At 41.1% G+C, this 22406-nt stretch overlaps 1 protein-coding gene across 12 annotated transcripts in view; it reads right to left on the reverse strand.

Moving 5' to 3' along the window:
- IRAG1 (inositol 1,4,5-triphosphate receptor associated 1) overlaps positions 1-22406 on the reverse strand; it is a 137967-nt gene that overhangs the window by 70068 nt on the left and 45493 nt on the right. For 8 of the 12 annotated variants that reach the window (XM_048852734.2, XM_075129410.1, XM_075129411.1 and 5 more), the window contains 2 exons: positions 17300-17402; positions 10085-10273 (listed from right to left, as the gene is read on the reverse strand). The exons of the other annotated variants lie outside the window; for them this stretch is intronic. In XM_048852734.2, coding sequence (XP_048708691.1) covers positions 10085-10153 — 69 coding nt within the window. In that variant the 5' untranslated portion in view covers positions 10154-10273; positions 17300-17402. The remainder of the gene's footprint in view (positions 1-10084; positions 10274-17299; positions 17403-22406) is intronic. 12 annotated transcript variants of the gene reach the window in all.

A 22406-nucleotide genomic window follows, 5' to 3' on the forward strand; every position in this document is an offset into this window, starting at 1 on the left:
CTTCTACCAGGACCCAGTCAGAGGTGATGGACCTGGACCCCAGGCCAACATCTGCAACAGCAGTAGTGGATCCAGTCCCAGAGACCCAGACAGAGCCAGTCACAGAACCATAACCGGCGGAACAACCAGCACCGGACCCATTGCGAGCACTGAATCCAGTATTTGCAAACCCAACACCAGAGGGCCCCACCGAACCTGAACCAGCAGCAGCTGATAACCCTACACAAGAGGCTCAGCCGGAGCCTGAACCCCAACATAATGCACGAGCAGAGAGTGGTTCACAGTCAACGGAAACAGTCCCATCCCCTACATCGCTTCCAGAGGGACCAAGTATAGGTCCACAATCCAATGAGGAACTGATGTCTCCAGCATCAAGGGAACAGTTCGAGACCAAACAGGAAGCAGATGAAAGCATCCAGAGAGCTTGGATGGCGGCATGGAGCAACCCACTGCCTCTCAGCTCTTCTAATTGATCCAGGTTTGTTGTAGAAAGAGGACTTTTATACAAGGAAACTCTTTCTGGCGGACACCAGGAAGACTGGCATCCTCAGAGACAGTTGGTAGTTCCAACTGGGTAAAGCTCTTGAGTTTAGCCCACGATCATCCTAGTGGCCATGCTGGGGTGAACAGGACCAAAGACTGTTTGGGGAGGTCATTCCACTGGGATGGAATGGGCAAGGATGTTTCTACCTATGTCCGGTCTTGTGAGGTATGCCAAAAAGTGGGAAAACCCCAAGACCAGGTCAAAGCCCCTCTCCAGCCACTCCCCATCATTGAAGTTCCATTTCAGCGAATAGCTGTGGATATTCTGGGTCCTTTTCCAAAAAAGACACCCAGAGGAAAGCAGTACATGCTGACTTTCATGGATTTTGCCACCTGATGGCCAGAAGCAGTAGCTCTAAGCAACACCAGGGCTAAAAGTGTGTGCCAGGCACTAGCAGACATTTTTGCCAGGGTAGGTTGGCCTTCCGACATCCTCACAGATGCAGGAACTAATTTCCTGGCAGGAACTATGGAAAACTTTTGGGACGCTCATGGGGTAAATCACTTGGTTGCCACTCCTTACCACCATCAAACAAATGGCATGGTGGAGAAGTTTAATGGAACTTTGGGGGCCATGATACGTAAATTCGTGAATGAGCACTCCAATGATTGGGACCTAGTGTTGCAGCAGTTGCTCTTTGCCTACAGAGCTGTACCACATCCCAATTTAGGGTTTTCACCATTTGAACTTGTATATGGCCGCGAAGTTAAGAGGCAATTACAGTTGATGAAGCAGCAATGGGAGGGATTTACACCTTCTCCAGGAACTAACATTCTGGACTTTGTAACTAACCTACAAAACACCTTCATGGGAAGGGCCATTCACGGTCCAGGAGCGCCTGGGAGCTGTTAATTATCTCATAGCATTCCCCACTTCAAACCAAAAGCCTAAGGTGTACCATCTTAATTCTCTAAAGCCCTTTTATTCCAGAGAATTAAAGGTTTGTCAGTTTACAGCCCAGGGAGGAGATGACACCGAGTGGCCTGAAGGTCTCTACTACAAAGGAAAAATGCTGGTGGCGTGGAAGAGGTGAACCTCTCCATGAACCTTGGGCGTATGCAGCGACAGCAGATCCAGGAGCTGTGCACTAGCTACGCGCTGACGTTGTCAGCCACCCCAGGACTGACTGAACGGGCATACGACTCCATTGACACAGGTAATGCTCACCCAATTAAAGTCCAACCTTACCGGGTGTCTCCTCAAGCTAAAACTGCTACAGAACGGGAGATCCAGGATATGTTACAGATGGGTGTAATCCGCCCCTCTGGCAGTACATGGGCATCTCCAGCGGTTCTAGTTCCCAAACCAGATGGGGAGATACGTTTTTGCATGGACTACCGTAAGCTAAATGCTGTAACTCGCCCAGACAACTATCCAATGCCACGCACAGATGAACTATTAGAGAAACTGGGACGGGCCCAGTTCATCTCTACCTTGGACTTAACCAAGGGGTACTGGCAGGTACCGCTAGATGAATCCGCCAAAGAAAGGTCAGCCTTTACCACACATGTCGGGCTGTATGAATTTAATGTGCTCCTTTTCGGGCTGCGGAATGCACTCGCCACCTTCTAAAGACTTGTAGATGGTCTTCTAGCGGGATTAGGAGAATATGCAGTCGCCTACCTTGACGATGTGGCCATATTTTTGGATTCCTGGGCAGAACACCTGGAACACCTACAAAAAGTCCTTGAGCGCATAAGGGAGGCAGGATTAACTGTTAAGGCTAAGAAGTGTCAAATAGGCCTAAACAGAGTGACTTATCTTGGACACCAGGTGGGTCAAGGAACTATCAACCCCCTACAGGCCAAAATGGATGCTATCCAAAAGTGGCCTGTCCCAAAGTCAAAGAAACAGGTTCAATCCTTCTTAGGCTTGGCCGGTTATTACAGGCCATTTGTACCATAATACAGCCAAATCACCGCCCCACTGACAGACCTAACCCAAAAGAAATAGCCAAATGCCGTTCAGTGGACCAAAGAGTGTCAGAAGGCCTTTAACTTAAAGCGACACTCATGTCTGACCCTGTACTAAGGGCCCCAGACTTTGACAAACCGTTCCTAGTAACCACAGATGCGTCCGAGCATGGTGTGGGAGCAGTTTTAATGCAGGAAGGACCGGAACAAGAATTCCACCCTGTAGTGTTTCTCAGAAAGAAGCTGTCTGAGAGGGAAAGCAACTGGTCAGTCAGTGAAAAAGAATGTTACGCCATTGTCTACGCTCTGGAAAAGCTACACCCATATGTTTGGGGACGGCGTTTCCACCTGCAAATCGACCATGCTGCTCTACAGTGGCTTCATACCACCATGGGAAAATACAAAAAACTTCTTTGGTGGAGTTTAGCTCTCCAAGATTTTGATTTCGACATCCAACACATTTCAGGAGCTTCTAACAAAGTGGCTGATGCACTCTCCCATGCAAGTTTCCCAGAATCAACTGGTTAAAATCGTCCTTGAGATGTGGAAAATATTGTTAGTCTTTATATACTTGGTAGTATATTTAGAGTGCATGTGTCTTATTAACTCTGTTTTCTCCTAGAGCTCCAGGAAGAAATCCCAGCCAGCGTTTCACCCTATCTGTGATTTGGGAGGCGTGTCATAAATATAAAGGGAAGGGTAAACACCTTTAAAGGGTTAAGAAGCTAAAGGTAACCTCGCTGACCAAAATGACCAATGAGGAGACAAGATACTTTAAAAAGCTGGAGGTGGGAGAAACAAAGGTTCTCTCTGTCTGTGTGATGCTTTTGCCAGGAACAGAAAGGAATGGAGTCTTAGAACTTAGTAAGTAACCTAGCTAGATATGCGTTAGATTCTGTTTGTTTAAATGGCTGAGAAAATAAGCTGTGCTGAATGGAATGGATATTCCTGTTTTTGTGTCTTTTTGTAAATTAAGGTTTTGCCTAGAGGGATTCTCTACCTTACAGGGTAACTAGATTGAAAACATATTTACCATCCTGATTTTACAGAGGTGATTCTTTTACTTTTTCTTCAATTAAAATTCTTCTTTTAAGAACCTGATTGCTTTTTCATTGTTCTTAAGATCCAAGGGTTTGGGTCTGTGTTCAAATTGGTGAGGATTTTTATCAAGCCTTCCCCAGGATTTGGGGAGGATTTTGGGGGGAAAAGACGTTTCCAAGCGGGCTCTTTCCCAGTTATATATCTGTTAGACGCTTGGTGGTGGCAGCAATAAAGTCCAAGGGCAAAAGGTAAAATAATTTGTACCTTGGGGAAGTTTTAACCTAAGCTGGTAAAAATAAGCTTAGGAGGTTTTCATGCAGGTCCCCACATCTGTACCCTAGAGTTCAGAGTGGGGAAGGAACCTTGACACTCCCTTTTCCAGATAATTTATGAATAAGTTGAACAGCACTTGTCCTAGAACAGAGCCTTGGGGGCTCTGCTATTTACTTGTCCCCATAGCAACAACTGACCATTTATTCCTACCCTTTGTTTCCCATCTTTTAACCAGTTACTAATCCATGAGAGGACCGTCCCTCTTATCCCATGACTGCTTACTTTGCGTAAAAGTCTTTGAAGTAGAAAGTAATAACTAATTTAATTAAACTAAGAAAACAATCCTACATTCCCTACCTGTGGAAGTCAATTTTTGCATTGACAACCCAATATTTAAATTATCTATCTTTTACATTAGAGTTTGATCCTGCAATACTGGGACATACTGAAAATTCATTGATGTCAATGGGAGTTTTGGGTACATGAGAAATCAAGGACAATACAGGTACCTAGATAACAAATATTTAGTTTAGTTGACCAGATTATCCTTAAAATAAACCCATCGAGTAAATCTTATTTTAGTTAAATGAAAAGGAGTACTTGGGGTACCGTAGACTAACCAATTTATTTGAGCATGAGCTTCCGATGAAGTGAGCTCTAGCTCACGAAAGCTCATGCTCAAATAAATTGGTTAGTCTCTAAGGTGCCACAAGTACTCCTTTTCTTTTTGTGAATACAGACTAACACAGCTGTTACTCTGAAACCTTTAGTTAAATGGATTCTTGTTTTAAGTAACTCATGTAACACAAGGATTGGCTATTGTTATCATAGAATGTTCTGACAACTAAAATGTTTTTTTTCCTTTCCCGCTTAGGCCCCAATTCCACAAGGTATTTAAGCATGTAGTTAACTTTAAGCATATGCGTAAAACCATTCCTATTCAGCAAAGCACATAGCCACATGCTTAATTTAACTTTGATTTCGAAGGGGCTTAAACTCATCTTTAAACATATACTTAAGTGATTTACTGAACTGGGGGCATAGAGAGGGCAGTAGCATACTGAGATTCACAGTTGTAGCTCTCTTGATAGGAGAGCAAGACAGAATAAAAATGAGAGGCTTTTTTCCCTTTCAAAATAAAGGGGATAAGAACCAGCAATTTAAAAGAAAATCAATATCTCATACAATTTGGAATAAAACAGTCAAAGGAGCAATATCAAGATCTGGATGATGGAATAAAGTAAATGGTCTAAAAGAAAAGTTAAAAATATAATAGGATGATATGTCATCAGAACTCAGGAGAGCCAGTAAAATAAGATTATAGTTGAAGAAGGAGGCGGCTTGAAGATGGTAAAGGGACTCTCTATACTAAAAAGAGGGAAAGGGAGAGCTTCCATTGGACCCTGATAACATGCAGTTGGAAAAGAATACAGAAGGCTTGAGACAGCCAGGTTCTAATCCCAGGTGAGAATTACACACAGCCTCAAAAATCTGCTATCACATATCCCCAGATAATTTAGTCTCTAGCTTCTTCATGTAACTGTAGGAAACTATTCAATTTTTTTTTAATTCTAAAACCCTATGATCAATTGATTCTGGTTGTTATTGCAAGTCAGTTCATTCTAAGAAAGTGAATTTATAAAGGGACACAACATCAAAGTCAGAAAAAGGGATACGATTTGTGTCCTGAGCAATCATAGAATCATAGAATATCAGGGTTGGAAGGGACCCCAGAAGGTCATCTAGTCCAACCCCCTGCTCGAAGCAGGACCAATTCCCAGTTAAATCATCCCAGCCAGGGCTTTGTCAAGCCTGACCTTAAAAACCTCTAAGGAAGGAGATTCTACCACCTCCCTAACGCATTCCAGTGTTTCACCACCCTCTTAGTGAAAAAGTTTTTCCTAATATCCAATCTAAACCTCCCCCACTGCAACTTGAGACCATTACTCCTCGTTCTGTCATCTGCTACCATTGAGAACAATCTAGAGCCATCCTCTTTGGAACCCCCTTTCAGGTAGTTGAAAGCAGCTATCAAATCCCCCCTCATTCTTCTCTTCTGCAGGCTAAACAATCCCAGCTCCCTCAGCCTCTCCTCATAAGTCATGTGTTCTAGACCCCTAATCATTTTTGTTGCCCTTTGCTGGACTCTCTCCAATTTATCCACATCCTTCTTGTAGTGTGGGGCCCAAAACTGGACACAGTACTTCAGATGAGGCCTCACCAATGTCGAATAGAGGGGAACGATCACATCCCTCGATCTGCTCGCTATGCCCCTACTTATACATCCCAAAATGCCATTGGCCTTCTTGGCAACAAGGGCACACTGCTGACTCATTCTGTATAAACCATTTCAGTGCTGAATGAATGGTCTTGTCAAAAAAAAAATCTGTTTAATGTTCTATGGGGGCAGGACACACACAAGACCTATCCTGCACTCCCTATTCAGGCAACATTCCTATTCAGTGTCAGGGGTTAGAATGCATCAGAATAGGAGGGGGTGCTCACGCTCACCAATTTTGGTGTCCGTTATTACAGGTCTCAATGTTGCATCATGCTGTGGAGATAAGATGCAGTAGGAAGAAGAGAGCAGGGAGAAGAGAGAAGAGAAGAGGAGCAATGTATCTGTAAGGCATACATGTCCACAAGCAGACCCTTAGCCAACCAAGCAAAAGGGTGCATGCGTGTGGGCAGTGTGTGGAGCTGGGTAGGTGCACATCCCTAGTATTTACCAATCCTTTTTCCTAAAGTCACTGAGTGGGATTTTCAAAAGCCTTCAGCATCGGCCTAACTCATTTCCCACTAAAGTAAATGGGAGCAGAGTTAGGCCAATGCTGAGTACTTTTGAAAATCATACCCAATATTGTTGTTTTGACTTGGGCAAGTTGGAGAATCTGTATTGATGTAAAAATAAATTAAAAACATGGACCCAAGGTTTCTTCCTTAAATTTTGGAAAACCCAATGCTATTTTCTGCAGTTTAAATATCTTAAAAATTTCTGGAAAGAGGTTCTACATAAAGCAAGCAGATAGGATGGAGTTTATCTCCTATAGAGAATGAGGGCCTCCTAGAGGACAAATATTAGTATCTGAAAAAAGAGGAAGGTAGGAAGACTTCAAGTTGGGACATCTCTTCTCCCAGCAGATACTACTGTTGCTCTGTTTAGTAGCAGGAAAGGATCAGAGCCCCAGAAATTCCTCCATCAGTCACTAGCTTCTCCTGCTTCTCCGACTTGCCCCTGCTTGGCAAGTCCTCATTTCACCAACCTGAAAGGGAGCTGTGTTCCTCCTTACTTAAAACCCTGCTTCTATTGACTTCAGTGGGAATTTTTCCAGCTAGTGAAAAACAGAACTACTTTATTTATCATTATTTTAAGCTAATATCTAGATTATGCTGTAGGACTCAGGCTGCAGTACGGCCCACTGGTGGTGACAGGCACATACACGTTCAACTCCTAGCCCAGACATTTGCCAGTTGTAATCCTTGTTCCAAACATTTAGATAGGATTAAAAGTAGCTTGTTGCTTAAATTCTTTCTTCTGTTTTCTTACCCCTTAAAATGACATTCCTCTGAAAAGCAAGTGTTTTGCCTGGTAAACAAAGATTCATAATCTGTCACTTACTGTAGTTTATTTTAAACTTGTTTTTAGAACAGGAGGCTATGCTGTTATATCCATCCAGATTAAAAAAATTTTTAGGGCTAGATGTTCATGTTTCTCATACTAGTCCTCTTCTAATGTGCTCTGCCTAGCAAGCTCACAATGAGTATCTAGTACATTCAAATACAATTTGCACATGACAGATAAAAGTAATCTGCTTGACCTACTGTATGTTCCCAACTAATCATTTGCTAAACTTGAAATCAACTGGGGTGTTTATCTGAAACCAGGAAACTAACCCTCAGCAAAATGTGCAATTTTGATGGAATGCATGACAAATCAATGAAGGGTTCATTGCTGACAATATTTTCCTATGATGTTAAAAGAAAAGAAGCGGATGTTTTTATCCAAAGTGTAGAATACAGTGTCCTAGCTCCAGTGACAATGATAAATTTTAACTGAAATCATGCCAGGATATAAATCCTCTCTACATTTTCACCAGGTTGCATAAAACAGGATAACCTGGTGGGGCTGTGATTCTTTAATTGTTATATGTAAGGATGTTGTTTTGTTCAGCTAGACATTCATACTTATCTCAGGAAAGAATAGGATTTTTATTAAAAAAAACCAATTGGTTGAGAAATTTTTTTAAAAAAATCTTTAAAGGAACATACAAATTATTTGAAGGCCAAACTGTATTTTATTGGTTATTTATCTAAAATTACAAATTTGCATGTAGACTTCTATGTAGCCTACCCATTTGGACTTTATGTAATTTTGTTACATGATCAGATACCGTTGTGATGAGTGAAGTGCTGATAGATGCTGTAGACAGAATAGATTTCCATCATGCATCAACAAGATAACATCTTCAGAAACAAGCTCTGTAGCTCTGAGGGCAACAGTGCTTCTAGTTTTAGCTTAAAGCGTCTACAAGACTCAGTTCTTTCCTCAGATGTTAAGTTATTGTACATTATACTGCAATTTAGTTCTGAAAATGCAAAGAAAATTACTCCAATTCCTTGTTGCAATAAAACAGACAGTATGCGTATGTTTTCATAATTCTTTTTTATTCATGGTCTCTGGAAGAACATGACATTTTTGGGCAGCTTTGGAATAAATAGCAAAGAATGTTATAATAAGTAAGTAATATAAGTTTCCAAAACAAACTGAAGGTACTATACTTGAAAAAGTAGAGCTCTCATCCATTATATATATAAACCATTTGATGTAATGGAAGAACTTTAAGTATACAAATACTGATCAACAGGACCAGACCAATGGTTCAGCTAGCCCAATCTCCTGTCTTCTGACTGTGGTTGGTGTCAGATACTTCAGAGGGACTGAACAGAAAAGTGCAATCTATCTAGTGATCCATCCCTGGTCATCCAGTCCCAGCTTCTGGCAAACAAAGGCTTAGGGATACCCAGAGCATGGGGTTGCATCCATGACCATCTTGGCTAATAGCCACTGATGGACCTATCCTTCAATTCTTTTTAGAGCCAAGTTATATTTTGGCCTTCACATCATTCCTTGCCAATGAGTTCCACAGGCTGAGTGGGTGTTATGTGAAGAAGTACTTCCTTATATTTGTTTTAAACTTGCTGCCTATTAATGTCAATGGGTGATCCCTGGTTTTGTGTTATGTGAACGAGTGAATAACACTCCCCTATTCACTTTCTCCACACCACTGATGATTTTATAGACTTCTGTCATATCCTCCCTTAATCATCTCTTTTCTAAGCTAAACAGCCCCAGTCTTTTTAATTTCTCCTCTTATGGCAGCTGTTCCATACCCCTAATCATTTTTGTTGCCCTTCTCTGTACTTTTTCAAGTTCTAAAATATCTTTTTTGAGATGGGGCAACCAGAACTGCATGCAGTATTCACAGATTAATATAGTGGCATTATATTTTCTGTCTTATTATCTCTCCCTTTCCTTATGGTTCCTAACATTCTGCTAGCTTTTTTGGACTACCACTGCACGCTGAACCAACGTTTTCAGAGAACTCTTCAGGATGACTCCAAGATCTTTCTTGAGTGGTAACAGCCAATTTAGATGCCATCATTTTGTATGTATAGCTGGGACGATTTTTTCCAATGTGCGTTACTTTGCACTTACTAACATTGAATTTCATCTGTCATATTATTGCACAGTCGCTCAGGTTACTGAGATCCCTTTGTAACGCTTCACAGTCAGCTTTGGACTTGAGTATCTGTCTTGAGTAGTTTAATATCATCTGCAAACTTTGCCACCTCACTGTTTACCCCCTTTTCCAGATAATTTACTAAGTTGAACAGCACTGGTCCCACTACAGAGATTTGGGGGACTCCGCTATTTACCTATCTATCTCCATTGTAACAACTGACCATTTATTCCTACCCTTTGTTTCCCATCTTTTAACCAGTTACTGATCCACGAGAAGACCTTCCCTCTCATCCCATGACCACCTATTTTGCCTAAGAGCCTTTGGTGAGGGACCATGTAGCTTTCTGAAAGTTCAAGTACACTATATCCACTGGATCACCTTAGTTCACATATTTGTTGACACCCTCAAAGCATTCTAATAGATTGCTGAGGCATGATTTTCCTTTATAAAAGCTATGTACAAAATCTGTATATAATTTTACAAACTTCAGAAAGTATACAAAGTGATAGGGTTCAGTCTTAGATTTGTGCAACACAGTATTAATAGATAAGATTTTTAAGTTTGCTTACTTTGACTGGAGAAGAACTGGTGAGCTGTGCTTCTGGTGTCTGTCCCTCGTCTTCAGGTAGGGTTGGCATGGTAGGTGGTGAGAGACACGATGGACTGCAATGTGGACTAAAAAGACCATGCACTGCTGGGAATGTCTGTTTCAAGTTAACCTCAAGGGATAAGCACTGAGATGCCTTGTGATCCACAGACTATAGTGTATGCCAAAAATACAAATCAAATCCATTTAAAATCTATGTTCAAACACTGGGGATCACTTTATAACAACAAACAGTAATAAAGTTTAAAATTAAAAATGATGTGTCTTCTTGCATTTTATTAACTAAAATTTCAAAGATCAAATATAACATGATAAAATATTTAAAAGAATATTTATATATTTATTCCTTATTTTGCTTCATTTTTTTTTCCAGTTTCTTAGGAGATTTTTCAGACTTTCCGCATCTGATTTGCTTGTGACTATAAACTGCCCTTTCAAAAAGCTCTCTAAAAAATGGAGAGTGTGCAATTGATACCTACAATATATCCCTGAACAAACACTGCAACCTTACTACTGCAGAATGTGATCTCAGATCTGATATGCTAAGGAGGATGAGAAAGGAAAATCCCCAAGAGGAAATGTTGCTGATTCAGGAGGTGCCACTTTTCCTCTGAGCTAGAATTGAATAGATATGGTATGCACAGTTTGGTTAGCAAAGGGTTTTCACAAATTGGTCCCTGGAGGCTCACTCCTGCAGTTACAATTGAATCATACCTCTGCACGTTTTTTTTTTTTTAGCGGTTTGGGTTTAACAAACTGGAATATCCTAAGAACAAGCCTCAGCCAGCTTTCTAGCCCTCTCACACTCATCAGAGCCCCCCATCTTACTTTAGATTACTCTAGTATTATTGGGGGAAAGAAGAAGGGAGGCTGATTTCAGGAATGGAGGTTTACTGGCTTCCAAACTATGCAGACATTCAGTCCATGTTCACCAAACATTCAGGAGACTAGAACAAAGCTGATGAACACATTAAATCTTGAATGCCTGGCTCAGTTCAAAGAAAAGGAGTATTTGTGGCACCTTAGAGACTAACAAATTTATTTGAGCATAAGCTTTCATGAGCTACAGCTCACTTCATCGGAGTGAACTGTAGCTCACGAAAGCTTATGCTCAAATAAATTTGTTAGTTTCTAAGGTGTCACAAATACTCCTTTTCTTTTTGCAGATACAGACTAACATGGCTGCTACTCTGAAACCTGGCTCAGTTCAAGTGGGTTTGAGGTTCAGTGCCACTATTTTGCACTAGGTAATGCATCAATAGCTAACACTAGCGTTAAGGGCTTTGTCCTGTCTGATCCTGTAGCCGTTTTTGCAAAGCCGAAGATATTAACTCTTGTCCTGACCAAATTTCAACTCTGGAAATTATATTTGCCTACCTAAATTCTCTATGCACTTTCAACGGGAGGAAGTATTCTTCACTTCCTGTCTTAAACTATCAGGCAGTGTTGCTGAGAACACAGGTAAACACCTACCATATTTAACCCCAAGAGTAGCTGAATTTCAGCAGTGGTTACTGTAATTCTTATGGAAATCATTTGTACAGCTTTTGGATCCATTTGGGTGACAGGGACTATATAGTAATCAAGATCATATATTACAACTTTTGCTTCAAAGAAAAGACTACCTGGTGGACTTATTAAGGCAATCTAGTCATCACGGTCCAAGAACATATTTCCCGGGGACTCTTTCTTACTTGTACTTTTCAAGATGATTTTTTCTGCTTTTAAGAATGCTGAAAAAATGTGGGACATGTATTTTTAGCAAGCTTAGAGTTTTGAGGTTTCTGTGGTAAATTACTAGCTTCCCATAGCTATTAGGTCTCTTCCAAAGAACCCAGGTCAGCCTGGGGCATCTCTTTTCCAGTGAGAGTTATGCAAAGTGAAAAAACCAATTATGCCAAATAAAGGTTGGCAGGAATTTTATGGCTCCATTTGCATAAAATCTATTAGCAACAAGGGGGAAAGAAAGCAACTGCTACTTTATTAGAAGAACAGAGTTAAAGTGCACAATCCTATCATTTTAAATTGTATTATATAGATTTGTTACTGTAATTAAAGATAGAAAAATATTAGCACTGTGTAACACTGACAGACCCCGGTGGTTCGTAGTCAGGATCGAAGCTGGGACCTCTGGAGCTTAGTTCATGAGCCTCTACTGCATGAGCTAAAGCCATATGGCCCATAGGCGCCAATTTCCCCTCTTTCACGTGAGTGCTCGACCCCCGCTCTGCCCCCACTCCACCTCTTCCATGAGGCCCCACCCCTTTCCAGCCTCTTTCCACCCCTTCCCCAAAGTCCCCGCCCCAACTCCGCCCCCTCTCTGCCAATATTACAACTCCTTCCCCAAATCCCAGCCCTGCCTCTTCCCCTGAGAGTGCTACGTTTCCGCTCCTCCCCACCCACCCGGAGCGTGCTAATGCTGCCAAACAGCTGTTTGGTGGCGGCCGGGCAGGAAGCGCTGGGAGGTAGGTGGAGGAGCGGGGACATGGTGTGCTGCGGGGGCGGGAGGGGGAGAGGACGAGATGGGGTGGCGGGAGGAGAACTTGGCTCCCAGTGGGTGCAGAGCACCCACTAATTTTTCCCCGTGGGTACTCCAGCCTCAGAGCACCCATGGAGTTGGCGCCTATGATATGGCCCTTAGCTAAGGCTGTAGAGCAGACTCATTAATCTCTCTCTCTCTAACTGATTTCAGTGCCACCAGATGGGACAGAACACCACACCCAGGAGGTGTGTAGGTTACAACTGCAGTCCTGTAAGTATATATACACCTTCAATGTTTTCATTATGTACTGTCTATGCTCAGACTAAGAGCCTGGTTTAGTGGTGTGAGCACAGAACTGGGAGCCAGTAACTTCTGAATCTTGTCTCAGACATCAACTCTGAAAATTTGCTTCCAAGTTCAAATCCACAAAAACTTCCACTAATTTTGGATGCCTAAACGAGAGGTGTTAGAACTATTACCTTACTCTAGAAACTACTTCAGAGGTGCGAAGCAGCCACAACTCCAGTGGAAATCAGTGGAAGCTGTAGGTTCATGACACCTCTAAAAAACAAACCAGACCCTTGGTGTCTCAAATTGGATACCTAAAAATTGAGGTACCTCAGATTAATGGATGCTTAAAAATGTTGTCCCCTTAACACCTCTTACTTAGCTTTTCCATCAAATAGGGGATGATAATACCCACTTCACGTGGATATTGTAAGGGTTAATTAGTTAATGTCTATAAAGCAAGTTGAAGAGGAAAAATGCTATATAACGTGAAGAATTATTTTAAGTGGTGTTCACTCTATATTGTAGTCACAAACTAAGCACTAAAACCTTACTGCGACCCCTGGTGGTCAGTTTAGGAACATGGTTAGTAAACACATAAGAGTTTAATCTACTCAGTGGCTGGATTTTGTTAATTGCCTCACACAAAGGTCCTGCTTCAGATAGGCTTCCCTGGACAGAATGCAGGACTACAGTCACCCCACCATAAAAGCAAATAAATACTATTGCACTGAAAAGAGGTATTGGTTAGAGAGAATGCAAACTAGATTGGGTTTGACATCAGTGCATGGGTGTGTATATACACTTACACAGCAGTTGGACAACTTTCTACAGCTAAACCAAAACAACTCACTGAGTGAGCAAGTCAGATTTGTTGATGTATGATTTAATGATTCTATCAAATTAGCAAAGACCGATCAACTGCTTAGTTATCCTGGTTCCATTAAAGTAGGGCAGATCTGGCTTGCATACTAACTACCTTCTTATTGTTCATGTCACTATGAAACTCTAACCAACAACAGCTTGTTGGTGCATTACTGTAAGATTCTTAATTTTCTAGTTTAAACTTTAACTAGAAATTAAACAAAATAGAAACAGTATCCACTAGGCAGATGGGTAATTAATATTCTCTCTTTGTTCAATTTATCTCCCGAAGTATCAGCTACCTGCTAAAATTTATGTGCTGGTAAAAATTAGAGAAACATCATGGCTTGAATTTACATTTATAGTTTTGTTAGCTCTCAGTATCACTAATAGGAGGCACAAGAGAGAAGAAATGAGAAACAAACACGTATGTGTATTATTTAATGTCCTCTTAACACACACTAACTAAATCACGGAACAAGGTGGATATCAGAGGCAGAACTCACTGCTCAGTTTACCATGAAGGCAAATGTTAACTATATTCATTTTCTGGCTGGTGAACAGCAGATACATTATGTCTGTGTGCACTGAGAAGAATAATCACCACCTACAGTTCTCGGTCAGTAAAGGATAGAGTAGCCTACCAATCCTGAACAGGTTCAACACTTGAACCCTATTATTTTCTCCCAACTCTGAATCACTGCATCATTCCTAGTCTTGAAGGATTAGCTTTTTATTGGTACGTCAATAAACATGGATTTCATTACACACACACACACACACACACTATGGATTATAATCCAAATTTACAGATAAGCAAAGTAAGAAAAATGCTGCTTCGGTACTTATTAGAGTTTGATGTAAGGCTATTTATTTTATATATTTTGACATAGGATATTGACAATTTGGATTTTTAACAACTGTAAGTTTTAACTTTTTGAATCTCAATGTCTACTAACATTAAATAACTTATCTGAGTGTCTCTGCTTAATTTTCCACAACTGTGAAAGTTTAAATTGATAAAAATAGAAAAAAAATGCTAAAAAATAAATATTGGTATTATCAGTCAAAAATGGTAATAAATATAGAATTCTACAAAGTCTACTCAATCTTTACTCTTCAGTGGGAGATTGTTTTGTCTGGAGGAAGACGAGGCACAGATAATTTAATATTCAATGCCTTTTACATGAACTGTTAATTGTAAACTGTCTTTTACTAACATAAAAAGTTTTGATCTAACTGTTTCATGAAAGAACAGGAAGAATTTGTCTAGCAAAAGTTTGATTTTCCCAGGCTGACTTTTAAAACTGTTGCCATGCTTGCTTTGGTGAATTACACTAGTGACACTGGTCACAGGAGTCATAGCAGCAGCTACAAAAGTGCCATGACTCTGCTGGTGTGCTTTAATGTAGTGCTCTTTGAAACAGTGCTAGGTTAAAGCACACTACAGAACCTTTAGTGCACATAGACCAATCAGTGCACAACATGTTAGTGTCCTTTAGAAGTCACTAAAGGGTGTTACTCTATAATGTAAACAAACCCTTACTTTTCATCTCCGGAGACATAGGATCGAACAAAATGCTGCGATCTGAGCAACCTCTGAACTTGGTGAAAATTTGGATCCAAAACAGCTTTAGAGCTTGAGCACATTACTCCATAAAAGATGGATTCAGTCCTTTCTCAGGTCACAAAGGAAAATGAATTTGGTTGTTTTACCTAATTCTCAGTAGACATAGAAACATATAATTTGGCACATCATATAATTTGGCATAGCTGACAGACAAGTACTCAAGAGAACCCTGGGGCTGAAATATCAGGAATTATTTCAGGCCAGGACAGAGTCATGCCTGCTACACTGCTAGATGTGAAATCTTTCATCTTTCATCTCCTTTGGTGCCCAACCCCATCTCTAGAAAACACTCTCCCTTGGCTAACTGAGGTGCTTTTGTGTCTCCTATACACTTCCACAGTGTCTTAGAGGGCCTAGGATTTTTGCAAAATATGAGCATATACTTTCTTTCCTAATAAAGACACATGCATTAGCATTCCAGTTTTTTATTTAGACACTTTAAACTGTAAAACGTACGGGGTCAGATTCTCTGGTACACTAAGGCAGAGGTATTACATAAGCAACAAACTGGCCTTAAACTCACTGGGAATAACCAGTGGAGAATTTACCCTGACACTTCCTGCAGTCTCCCTTCCCTTGGGTGTAAGGGGTAAAAAGAGGCATGCTGGGTCACGGGTGGGAAGGAGAGGAGAGGAGTGGCTCCTTCACACCCGATCATTCACAGGAGTGACCTTACATCACTGGCATCAATTGGGGTTGCTCCTGTGGCCCCATAAGCAGAGCTCGGATGGAGTGGAATCTCAAGTGTCAAAGGACAGACAATCACTAACAATGCACTATAGCAAGAATGGTAGGATCTGATCTGCCCTCCCACAGAAAACCTGTAGTAGGGAAAATAATTCACTAGAAACTCTTCAGAGTTCACCACCATTCCCCTGTGAAGGTGAAGTGACTTATTTTGGGATATTGGGTGACAGTATGCAGCCTTAAAACCACCAGGGCTCAGAATCTCCACGTGGAAACCAGGTTACAGTCCCAGGGTTGTAGTGTAGAGTGCCAGATGCTCCCTGGTCTGACATGAGCCAGCTGGTTACCTTTTGATTCATGCTGCCATTAAGCTGCTGGCTTTACCTCTCTAAGTTAAATATTAGAAACCTCTTTAAAAAAACATACAACAAAATAAGCTTTCAAGGGATGCTTTGGAAAAACCATCACTGGAGATATCCAATGCTGGACAAGGCAGCCATCGATGGATTAGGAATAACAAAATTAGTCCTGCCATGTTTCATAAGGATGCACTATGAGCATGATCAAATGTCCATTCAAGTCAGTGGAAGTATGTTCATCAACAGGCATTGGATCAGGCTCTGTATGACCTTCTTCCATTCCAAAGGATTCTATCATTATGTTACTGTTGCTATTTTTATTAAATCAAATGATCCACAATACCATTTCGAAACCAAACCACGGAGTAACAGCAACAGCTTCGAAATCATCAGTTACAAATAAAAATCTCTAAAAATTATTTTTTAACTCAATGCCACAAGTGAAGTGGAAAAGGATGGACGAGTAGAACATAGGTTCAGTTAAACCACTTTGTGGACTATAAGATAAAAGATTTAGTTGTTTTAAACAAGGCAAACACCAGATTCTACTTATTCTCACACTGAGTGACATGCAGTATAAATAAGTTTTGTTTAGTTCTTGTCTGTTGTTGTACACCCTCTGCTTAAAATAGATAGGTAAAAATGGATTTCCTTAGGGTTCAAATTTGTTGTCAGATATAGATCAGTGGATACAGGGAACTTTCTTCTATCACTGGGTAGCTTAGAACACAGTCTCCAGGAAATGATGATATAAAAGCTGTATTCCATAAAAGGAAAAAGTATTCAGAAATGTTTGGCTTTTGATCTGTTCCCTCTGCAACCCATTTCACCACAGTAGAGAAAGCAGAGTATAATCAGTAAACTTACCCTCTCTGTCTGAGTCACAGCTGAAAACTGTGTTAGCAAGGGTTTAGAATAAAGATGCTTTACTCCATCTCCACTGCTAGTCTGACAGCTGACCTCAAATGCTCTGTCAAATCACAGCAAATACATAAGAAAAAGAGCAAAAATATAAACACAAAGTTTAGAAATTGTTTTCTTAAGATTCCTTGGTTCATATACTGCCCCCAATCAAGGCAAGCAACTCCCATTGGCAGTAGTGGGAGTTCCATGTTCTCATCAAGGATAGTATCTTGGCTTCTGAACGAAATATTTTTGAATTGCTCCTTGTGGGCTCAGTTTTCCATTGCCCTGCACTTGTGCAGTCATTTGCACCACTGCAAAGTGAATGACAGGTGAGTGTAAATTGCTACCAAATCAGAAAAGGAACATTTTACATTCACTTCACACTTGTGTAAAAGAACAAACAGGGTGCAGTGCATTTGTGAATCAAATCCTCTGACCTTAAACTTCTTAACACTGAGGGTATGTCTGCACTGCAATAAAACATTTGTGGCTGGCCCATGTCAGCTGACCTGGGCTCACACTGCAGGGCTATAAAATTGCAGTGTAGACATTCATGTTTGGGAGCCCAAGCCCAAATCAGCTGACATGGGCCACCCATGAATGTTTTGTTGCAATGTAGACATTCCTGCAGTGTTAAGAAGTTTAAGGTCAGAGGATTTGATTCACACAGCACGCTGTGTGTTCTTTTACATAAGTGTGAAGTGAATGTAAAATGCTCCTGAATGTCTATACTGCAATTTGATAGCCCTGCAGTCCGAGCCCTGCAAGCCCAAGTCAGCAGCCATAGGCCAGGTGTTTTATTGCCGTGTAGACCCACCCCTAAGACAGGTTATAGCTCTATTTCATTCAGTGAAAATTAATGCAAGACAGAAATACAATTTTCCTGCCAATTTATTTGTACTGCATGATATGCCTTTCAGTCACAAAACACTATTAATAATAGTAATTACTCCACTAAGAAAAAGTGCAATTTGTTAACATTTGCTAGCAATTTAAATCTGTAGATATAGATATATAGAAAGAGGTCATGGACATTGATAGAAGGTGCTTCTTTACGGCACGTAATTTTTTAAAAGTCATAAAGTTGATTTTTCACTTGAAATAGTGATTAAATTTGTAAATTATTCTAAAACTGCTTTAGCCATCATTTATCTGCACAGATAATTAACAACTCCATAGATATTGTATAATACCAATGTATTCTGCGATAACGTTTACTGAACCAAATTCTGCCCCCATTAATATCCATTCAACTCCACTGGGTAGGACCAAGACTTTTTTAGGCAGTTACAGGGTTGTCCCTCCCGATGAGATATTGAACAATACTTTTCTAGGTTGTGCAGATTGTGTGCAGCTAGAATGTTAATGTAAGGTTTATTCCCTCTCACATACGGGATTTGATCCTGCAAAGTCTGAGAGCACTCCCATTGGCTTAAATGGGAGTTGAGGGCACCCATTACCTTGCAGGATTGAGCCCCGTATGCAGATAAAATTCAAATAATTGTGCCATGATAATATTTAACATGAATAATTTCTACATACATTGACTTTTAATTTATTTATCCTTTTTTATTCTTGTACGTCCTTATCCCTTACAAATACAGGGAGGTAAAAATTTAAAAAGAACCCAAAAAAGGAGACTGACCAAACAATAGCATGCATATCACAAAAAAGAAGGCCCCTAGCCTCTACAGATCTTTCAATCACCATATAATCTCATGACTATAAAATCTTTCTTAAAATCATAAGGATTGCATACAGTTACCTGTCCCCCGTGTCTCACTTTACATAAACTTACCAGAGGAAATGACTCTTTTCCACTTTGTAGTTTCCTCATGGCCCAAGAATATCTAAAAAGCTTTGTTATCCAGCAGGTGGGGGGTGGGGGAACAAGGGGTGCGGGTAAGTCAAAAATTCCAGTTAACTAAGAGTGAATGGGTTTGGTTGCAGGGGGGATCAGGGCATGGGTTCTGAGAGGGAGTTTGGGTGTGGTAGGGGGCTTGGGGCAGGGGGTTGGAGTACGGGAGGGATTTCAGGGTGGCGGATCCAGGTGGCGCGTGCCTCGGGTGGCTCCTCGCAAGCAGTGACATGTCCCTGCTGCTCCTAGGTGGAGGCATGGCTTGGCGGCTCTGTGCGCTGCCTCTGCCCTCAGGTGCTGCCCCAGCAACTCCCGTTGACCATGGTTCCTAGCCAATGGGAGCTGTGGAGCCAGTGCTCGGGGCGGCGGCAGCACATGGAGCCCCCGTGGCTGTTCCTCTGCTTAGGAGCAGCAAGGACATGTCGCCGCTTCTGGGGAGCCAGGTAGGGAGCCTGCCGGCCCCACACCAACTGGACTATAAACCCAACTTTCAATAAAGATCAGAAATGCCGGTTTATAGAGTTTTCTGGGTTGGTAAAGTGCTGGATAACACAACTTTTACTGTACTATTTAATAAAATCAGCTTGTAAGCATCTGTTTTAGAACTAAACTGAAAAGGTTCAACTCTGTGCAGGTACAGAGAGGCCCACAGCTGGTATAGTTATTTTGTTCATCATACTGTGTACAGATTAGAATATGCCACCATCTTGTTATTGAACAAAGAAGAAATAACTTAATTAGGTAGGCAGCAAAGTATTCTGATTCTCCAAAGCATCTAAAAGTATCATTCTTTGGAGGTTGTATTTTCAAAAATGAGGTAAGGGTGGCCTGCACTAGTCTGAAGAATTTGTAGATATGGTGGATTGTTTGGAGAGTAATATTAGAGGCATTAGTGCTTAAAAAATTAGTCCTGGTGAAAAGTGATACATTCAATGTGATAGAAAATGGATTTCTTCATTTTTCTACTAAGTAAATACAGCAAAGGACAGTGAGAGTTTAATGTTCCCAAAATGCTTCTCCAATGTACCTCCACTTTGGTCTGCAGGGAATACCTCTAGTTACCATGACCCTCAGCCCTGGTCTACACTAAGAGTTTAGGTCGAATTTAGCAGCATTAGATCTGTTTAACCCTGCACCCGTCCACACAACAAAGCCATTTTCGTTGACTTAATTGGCTCTTAAAATCGATTTCTGTACTCCTCCCCGACGAGGGAATTAGCGCTGAAATCGACATCGCCGGGTCTAATTTGGGTTAGTGTGGACGCAATTCGACTGTAATGGCCTCTGGGAGCTATCCCACAGTGCTCCATTATGACCGCTCTGGACAGCACTCTGAACTCGGATGCACTGGCCAGGTAGACAGGAAAAGCACCGCGAACTTTTGAATTTCATTTCCTGTTTGGCCAGTGTGGCAAGCTGATCAGCACAGGTGACTGTGCAGATCTCATCAGCAGAGGTGACCATGGAGTCCCAGAATCGCAAAAGAGCTCCAGCATGGACCGAACGGGAGGTACTGGATCTGATCACTGTATGTGGAGATGAATCCGTGCTATCAGAACTCCGTTCCAAAATACAAAATGCCAAAATATTTGAAAAAATCTCCAAGGGCATGAAGGACAGAGGCTATCACAGGGACCCACAGCAGTCTGCTGAAATTGCCAACAACGGCACAAAATAGAACCAAATGCAGTGGTTTTTTTGTAGTATGTATAGCTGTAAAGTAGCAACTAGATTAGCAGCTAGGCACTTGGCCATTTAGGCTGGGATTTTCATAGGTGCCTAAGGGAGTTAGGCACTCAACCTCCCATTGAATTTCAGTAACACAAACTTATTCTGCAACAATATTTTAGGGCCCAAATTCAAGGAGAGTTAGGTTTGTACTGCTTTAGGCACCTATGAAAATCCCAAGTTTAATATTTGCTCTTACCTAATGTTCTATATTGATTCTACTACACACACAAAATAGTTTTAATATAGACCCATCATACAGGATTATGGCTGATTAATGAATAGCAATCACACCTACAGAATAGGTTTCAGAGTAGCAGCTGTGTTAGTCTGTATTCGCAAAAAGAAAAGGAGTACTAGTGGCACCTTAGAGACTAACCAATTTATTTGAGCATAAGCTTTCGTGAGCCACTAGTACCCCTTTTCTACCTGCAGAATAGGAATTCTCCATAAAAAATTGTCAGCCAGGTTCCATTCTGTTTTAACACTAGTTTATCAGAAGAAAAATATACGAACATTGCCACTTCTGCTTAAGTATCAAACATTAAAATTTAGGTTTGTTCATTCAAGTAGCACTAAATCAGTTTGGAACCTGGCCTGTAGTCTCTTGTATTAGGAACCCATTTTGCTGCCACTAACAGGAGACTCAACTGGCAAATGCAGTTAATATATATTTTAAGAAGAATTAGTAATAGTGAGGAATATTCTTAAAATTCTAGAACAATGTGCTCAGGAAAATGGATGCAGTTTTCTTTTAAGGGAGGAATCTCTAGGTCCATTTACAAAAATGGATCTGGAAGAATTCAGGGCCCCTTTGCTTTGGGTAGTAAGGAGTTAATATTGCATGACTTTACCTTTTATGAATGAGTCACAAGTCCTGGAACCAGTTTTCCATTTCCAATTTTTGTGTTTTATTTAGCTAGACAAAGAATTTGAAGAAGATTAGGCTACTATTAATGTCACTGGCATATCCCTCTACTAATAACTATAGGAACTGTGTGTATGATTTTGCATAAATCATCTTTAATAGCAGTCTGCTACATTTCTATTAATTCTGCCTATTCTTTTGACTCATCAGTTCATGACAAAGATCCAGTGAGATACTTTATCATTAAGCATGGACATTTCCAAACACTGGACCAAATTCAGGTCCTTACTCAGGGTCTGATCATATCCTTGTGTGTGAAAACTGGCCCAGAGGGAGTTATGAGAGGGGAAATGTTTGCAAGGTTCTTCTTGCAGAGATTTCTCCTTAATCATTCCATTGTGGGAAATCAGGGTCCTGTTCCCTGCTCACCATGGGCCCAACAACAAATCCAGTAGATTCTAGGTGATCAGAGGGAGATTGGTGCCTCCATGACGAATCTGGGTCCCCTGTGGCTGCCTCCATCTGCCCCTATTCACAAGACTGCTAAACTAGCAGCTGTCCCGAGGATCACCCTTAAGAAGGGATACCCACAGTAGACGAGTGCTATGGAACTA

Source organism: Caretta caretta, chromosome 6 (genome assembly GCF_965140235.1).
Source record: "Caretta caretta isolate rCarCar2 chromosome 6, rCarCar1.hap1, whole genome shotgun sequence".
Classification (NCBI taxonomy): domain Eukaryota; kingdom Metazoa; phylum Chordata; order Testudines; family Cheloniidae; genus Caretta; species Caretta caretta.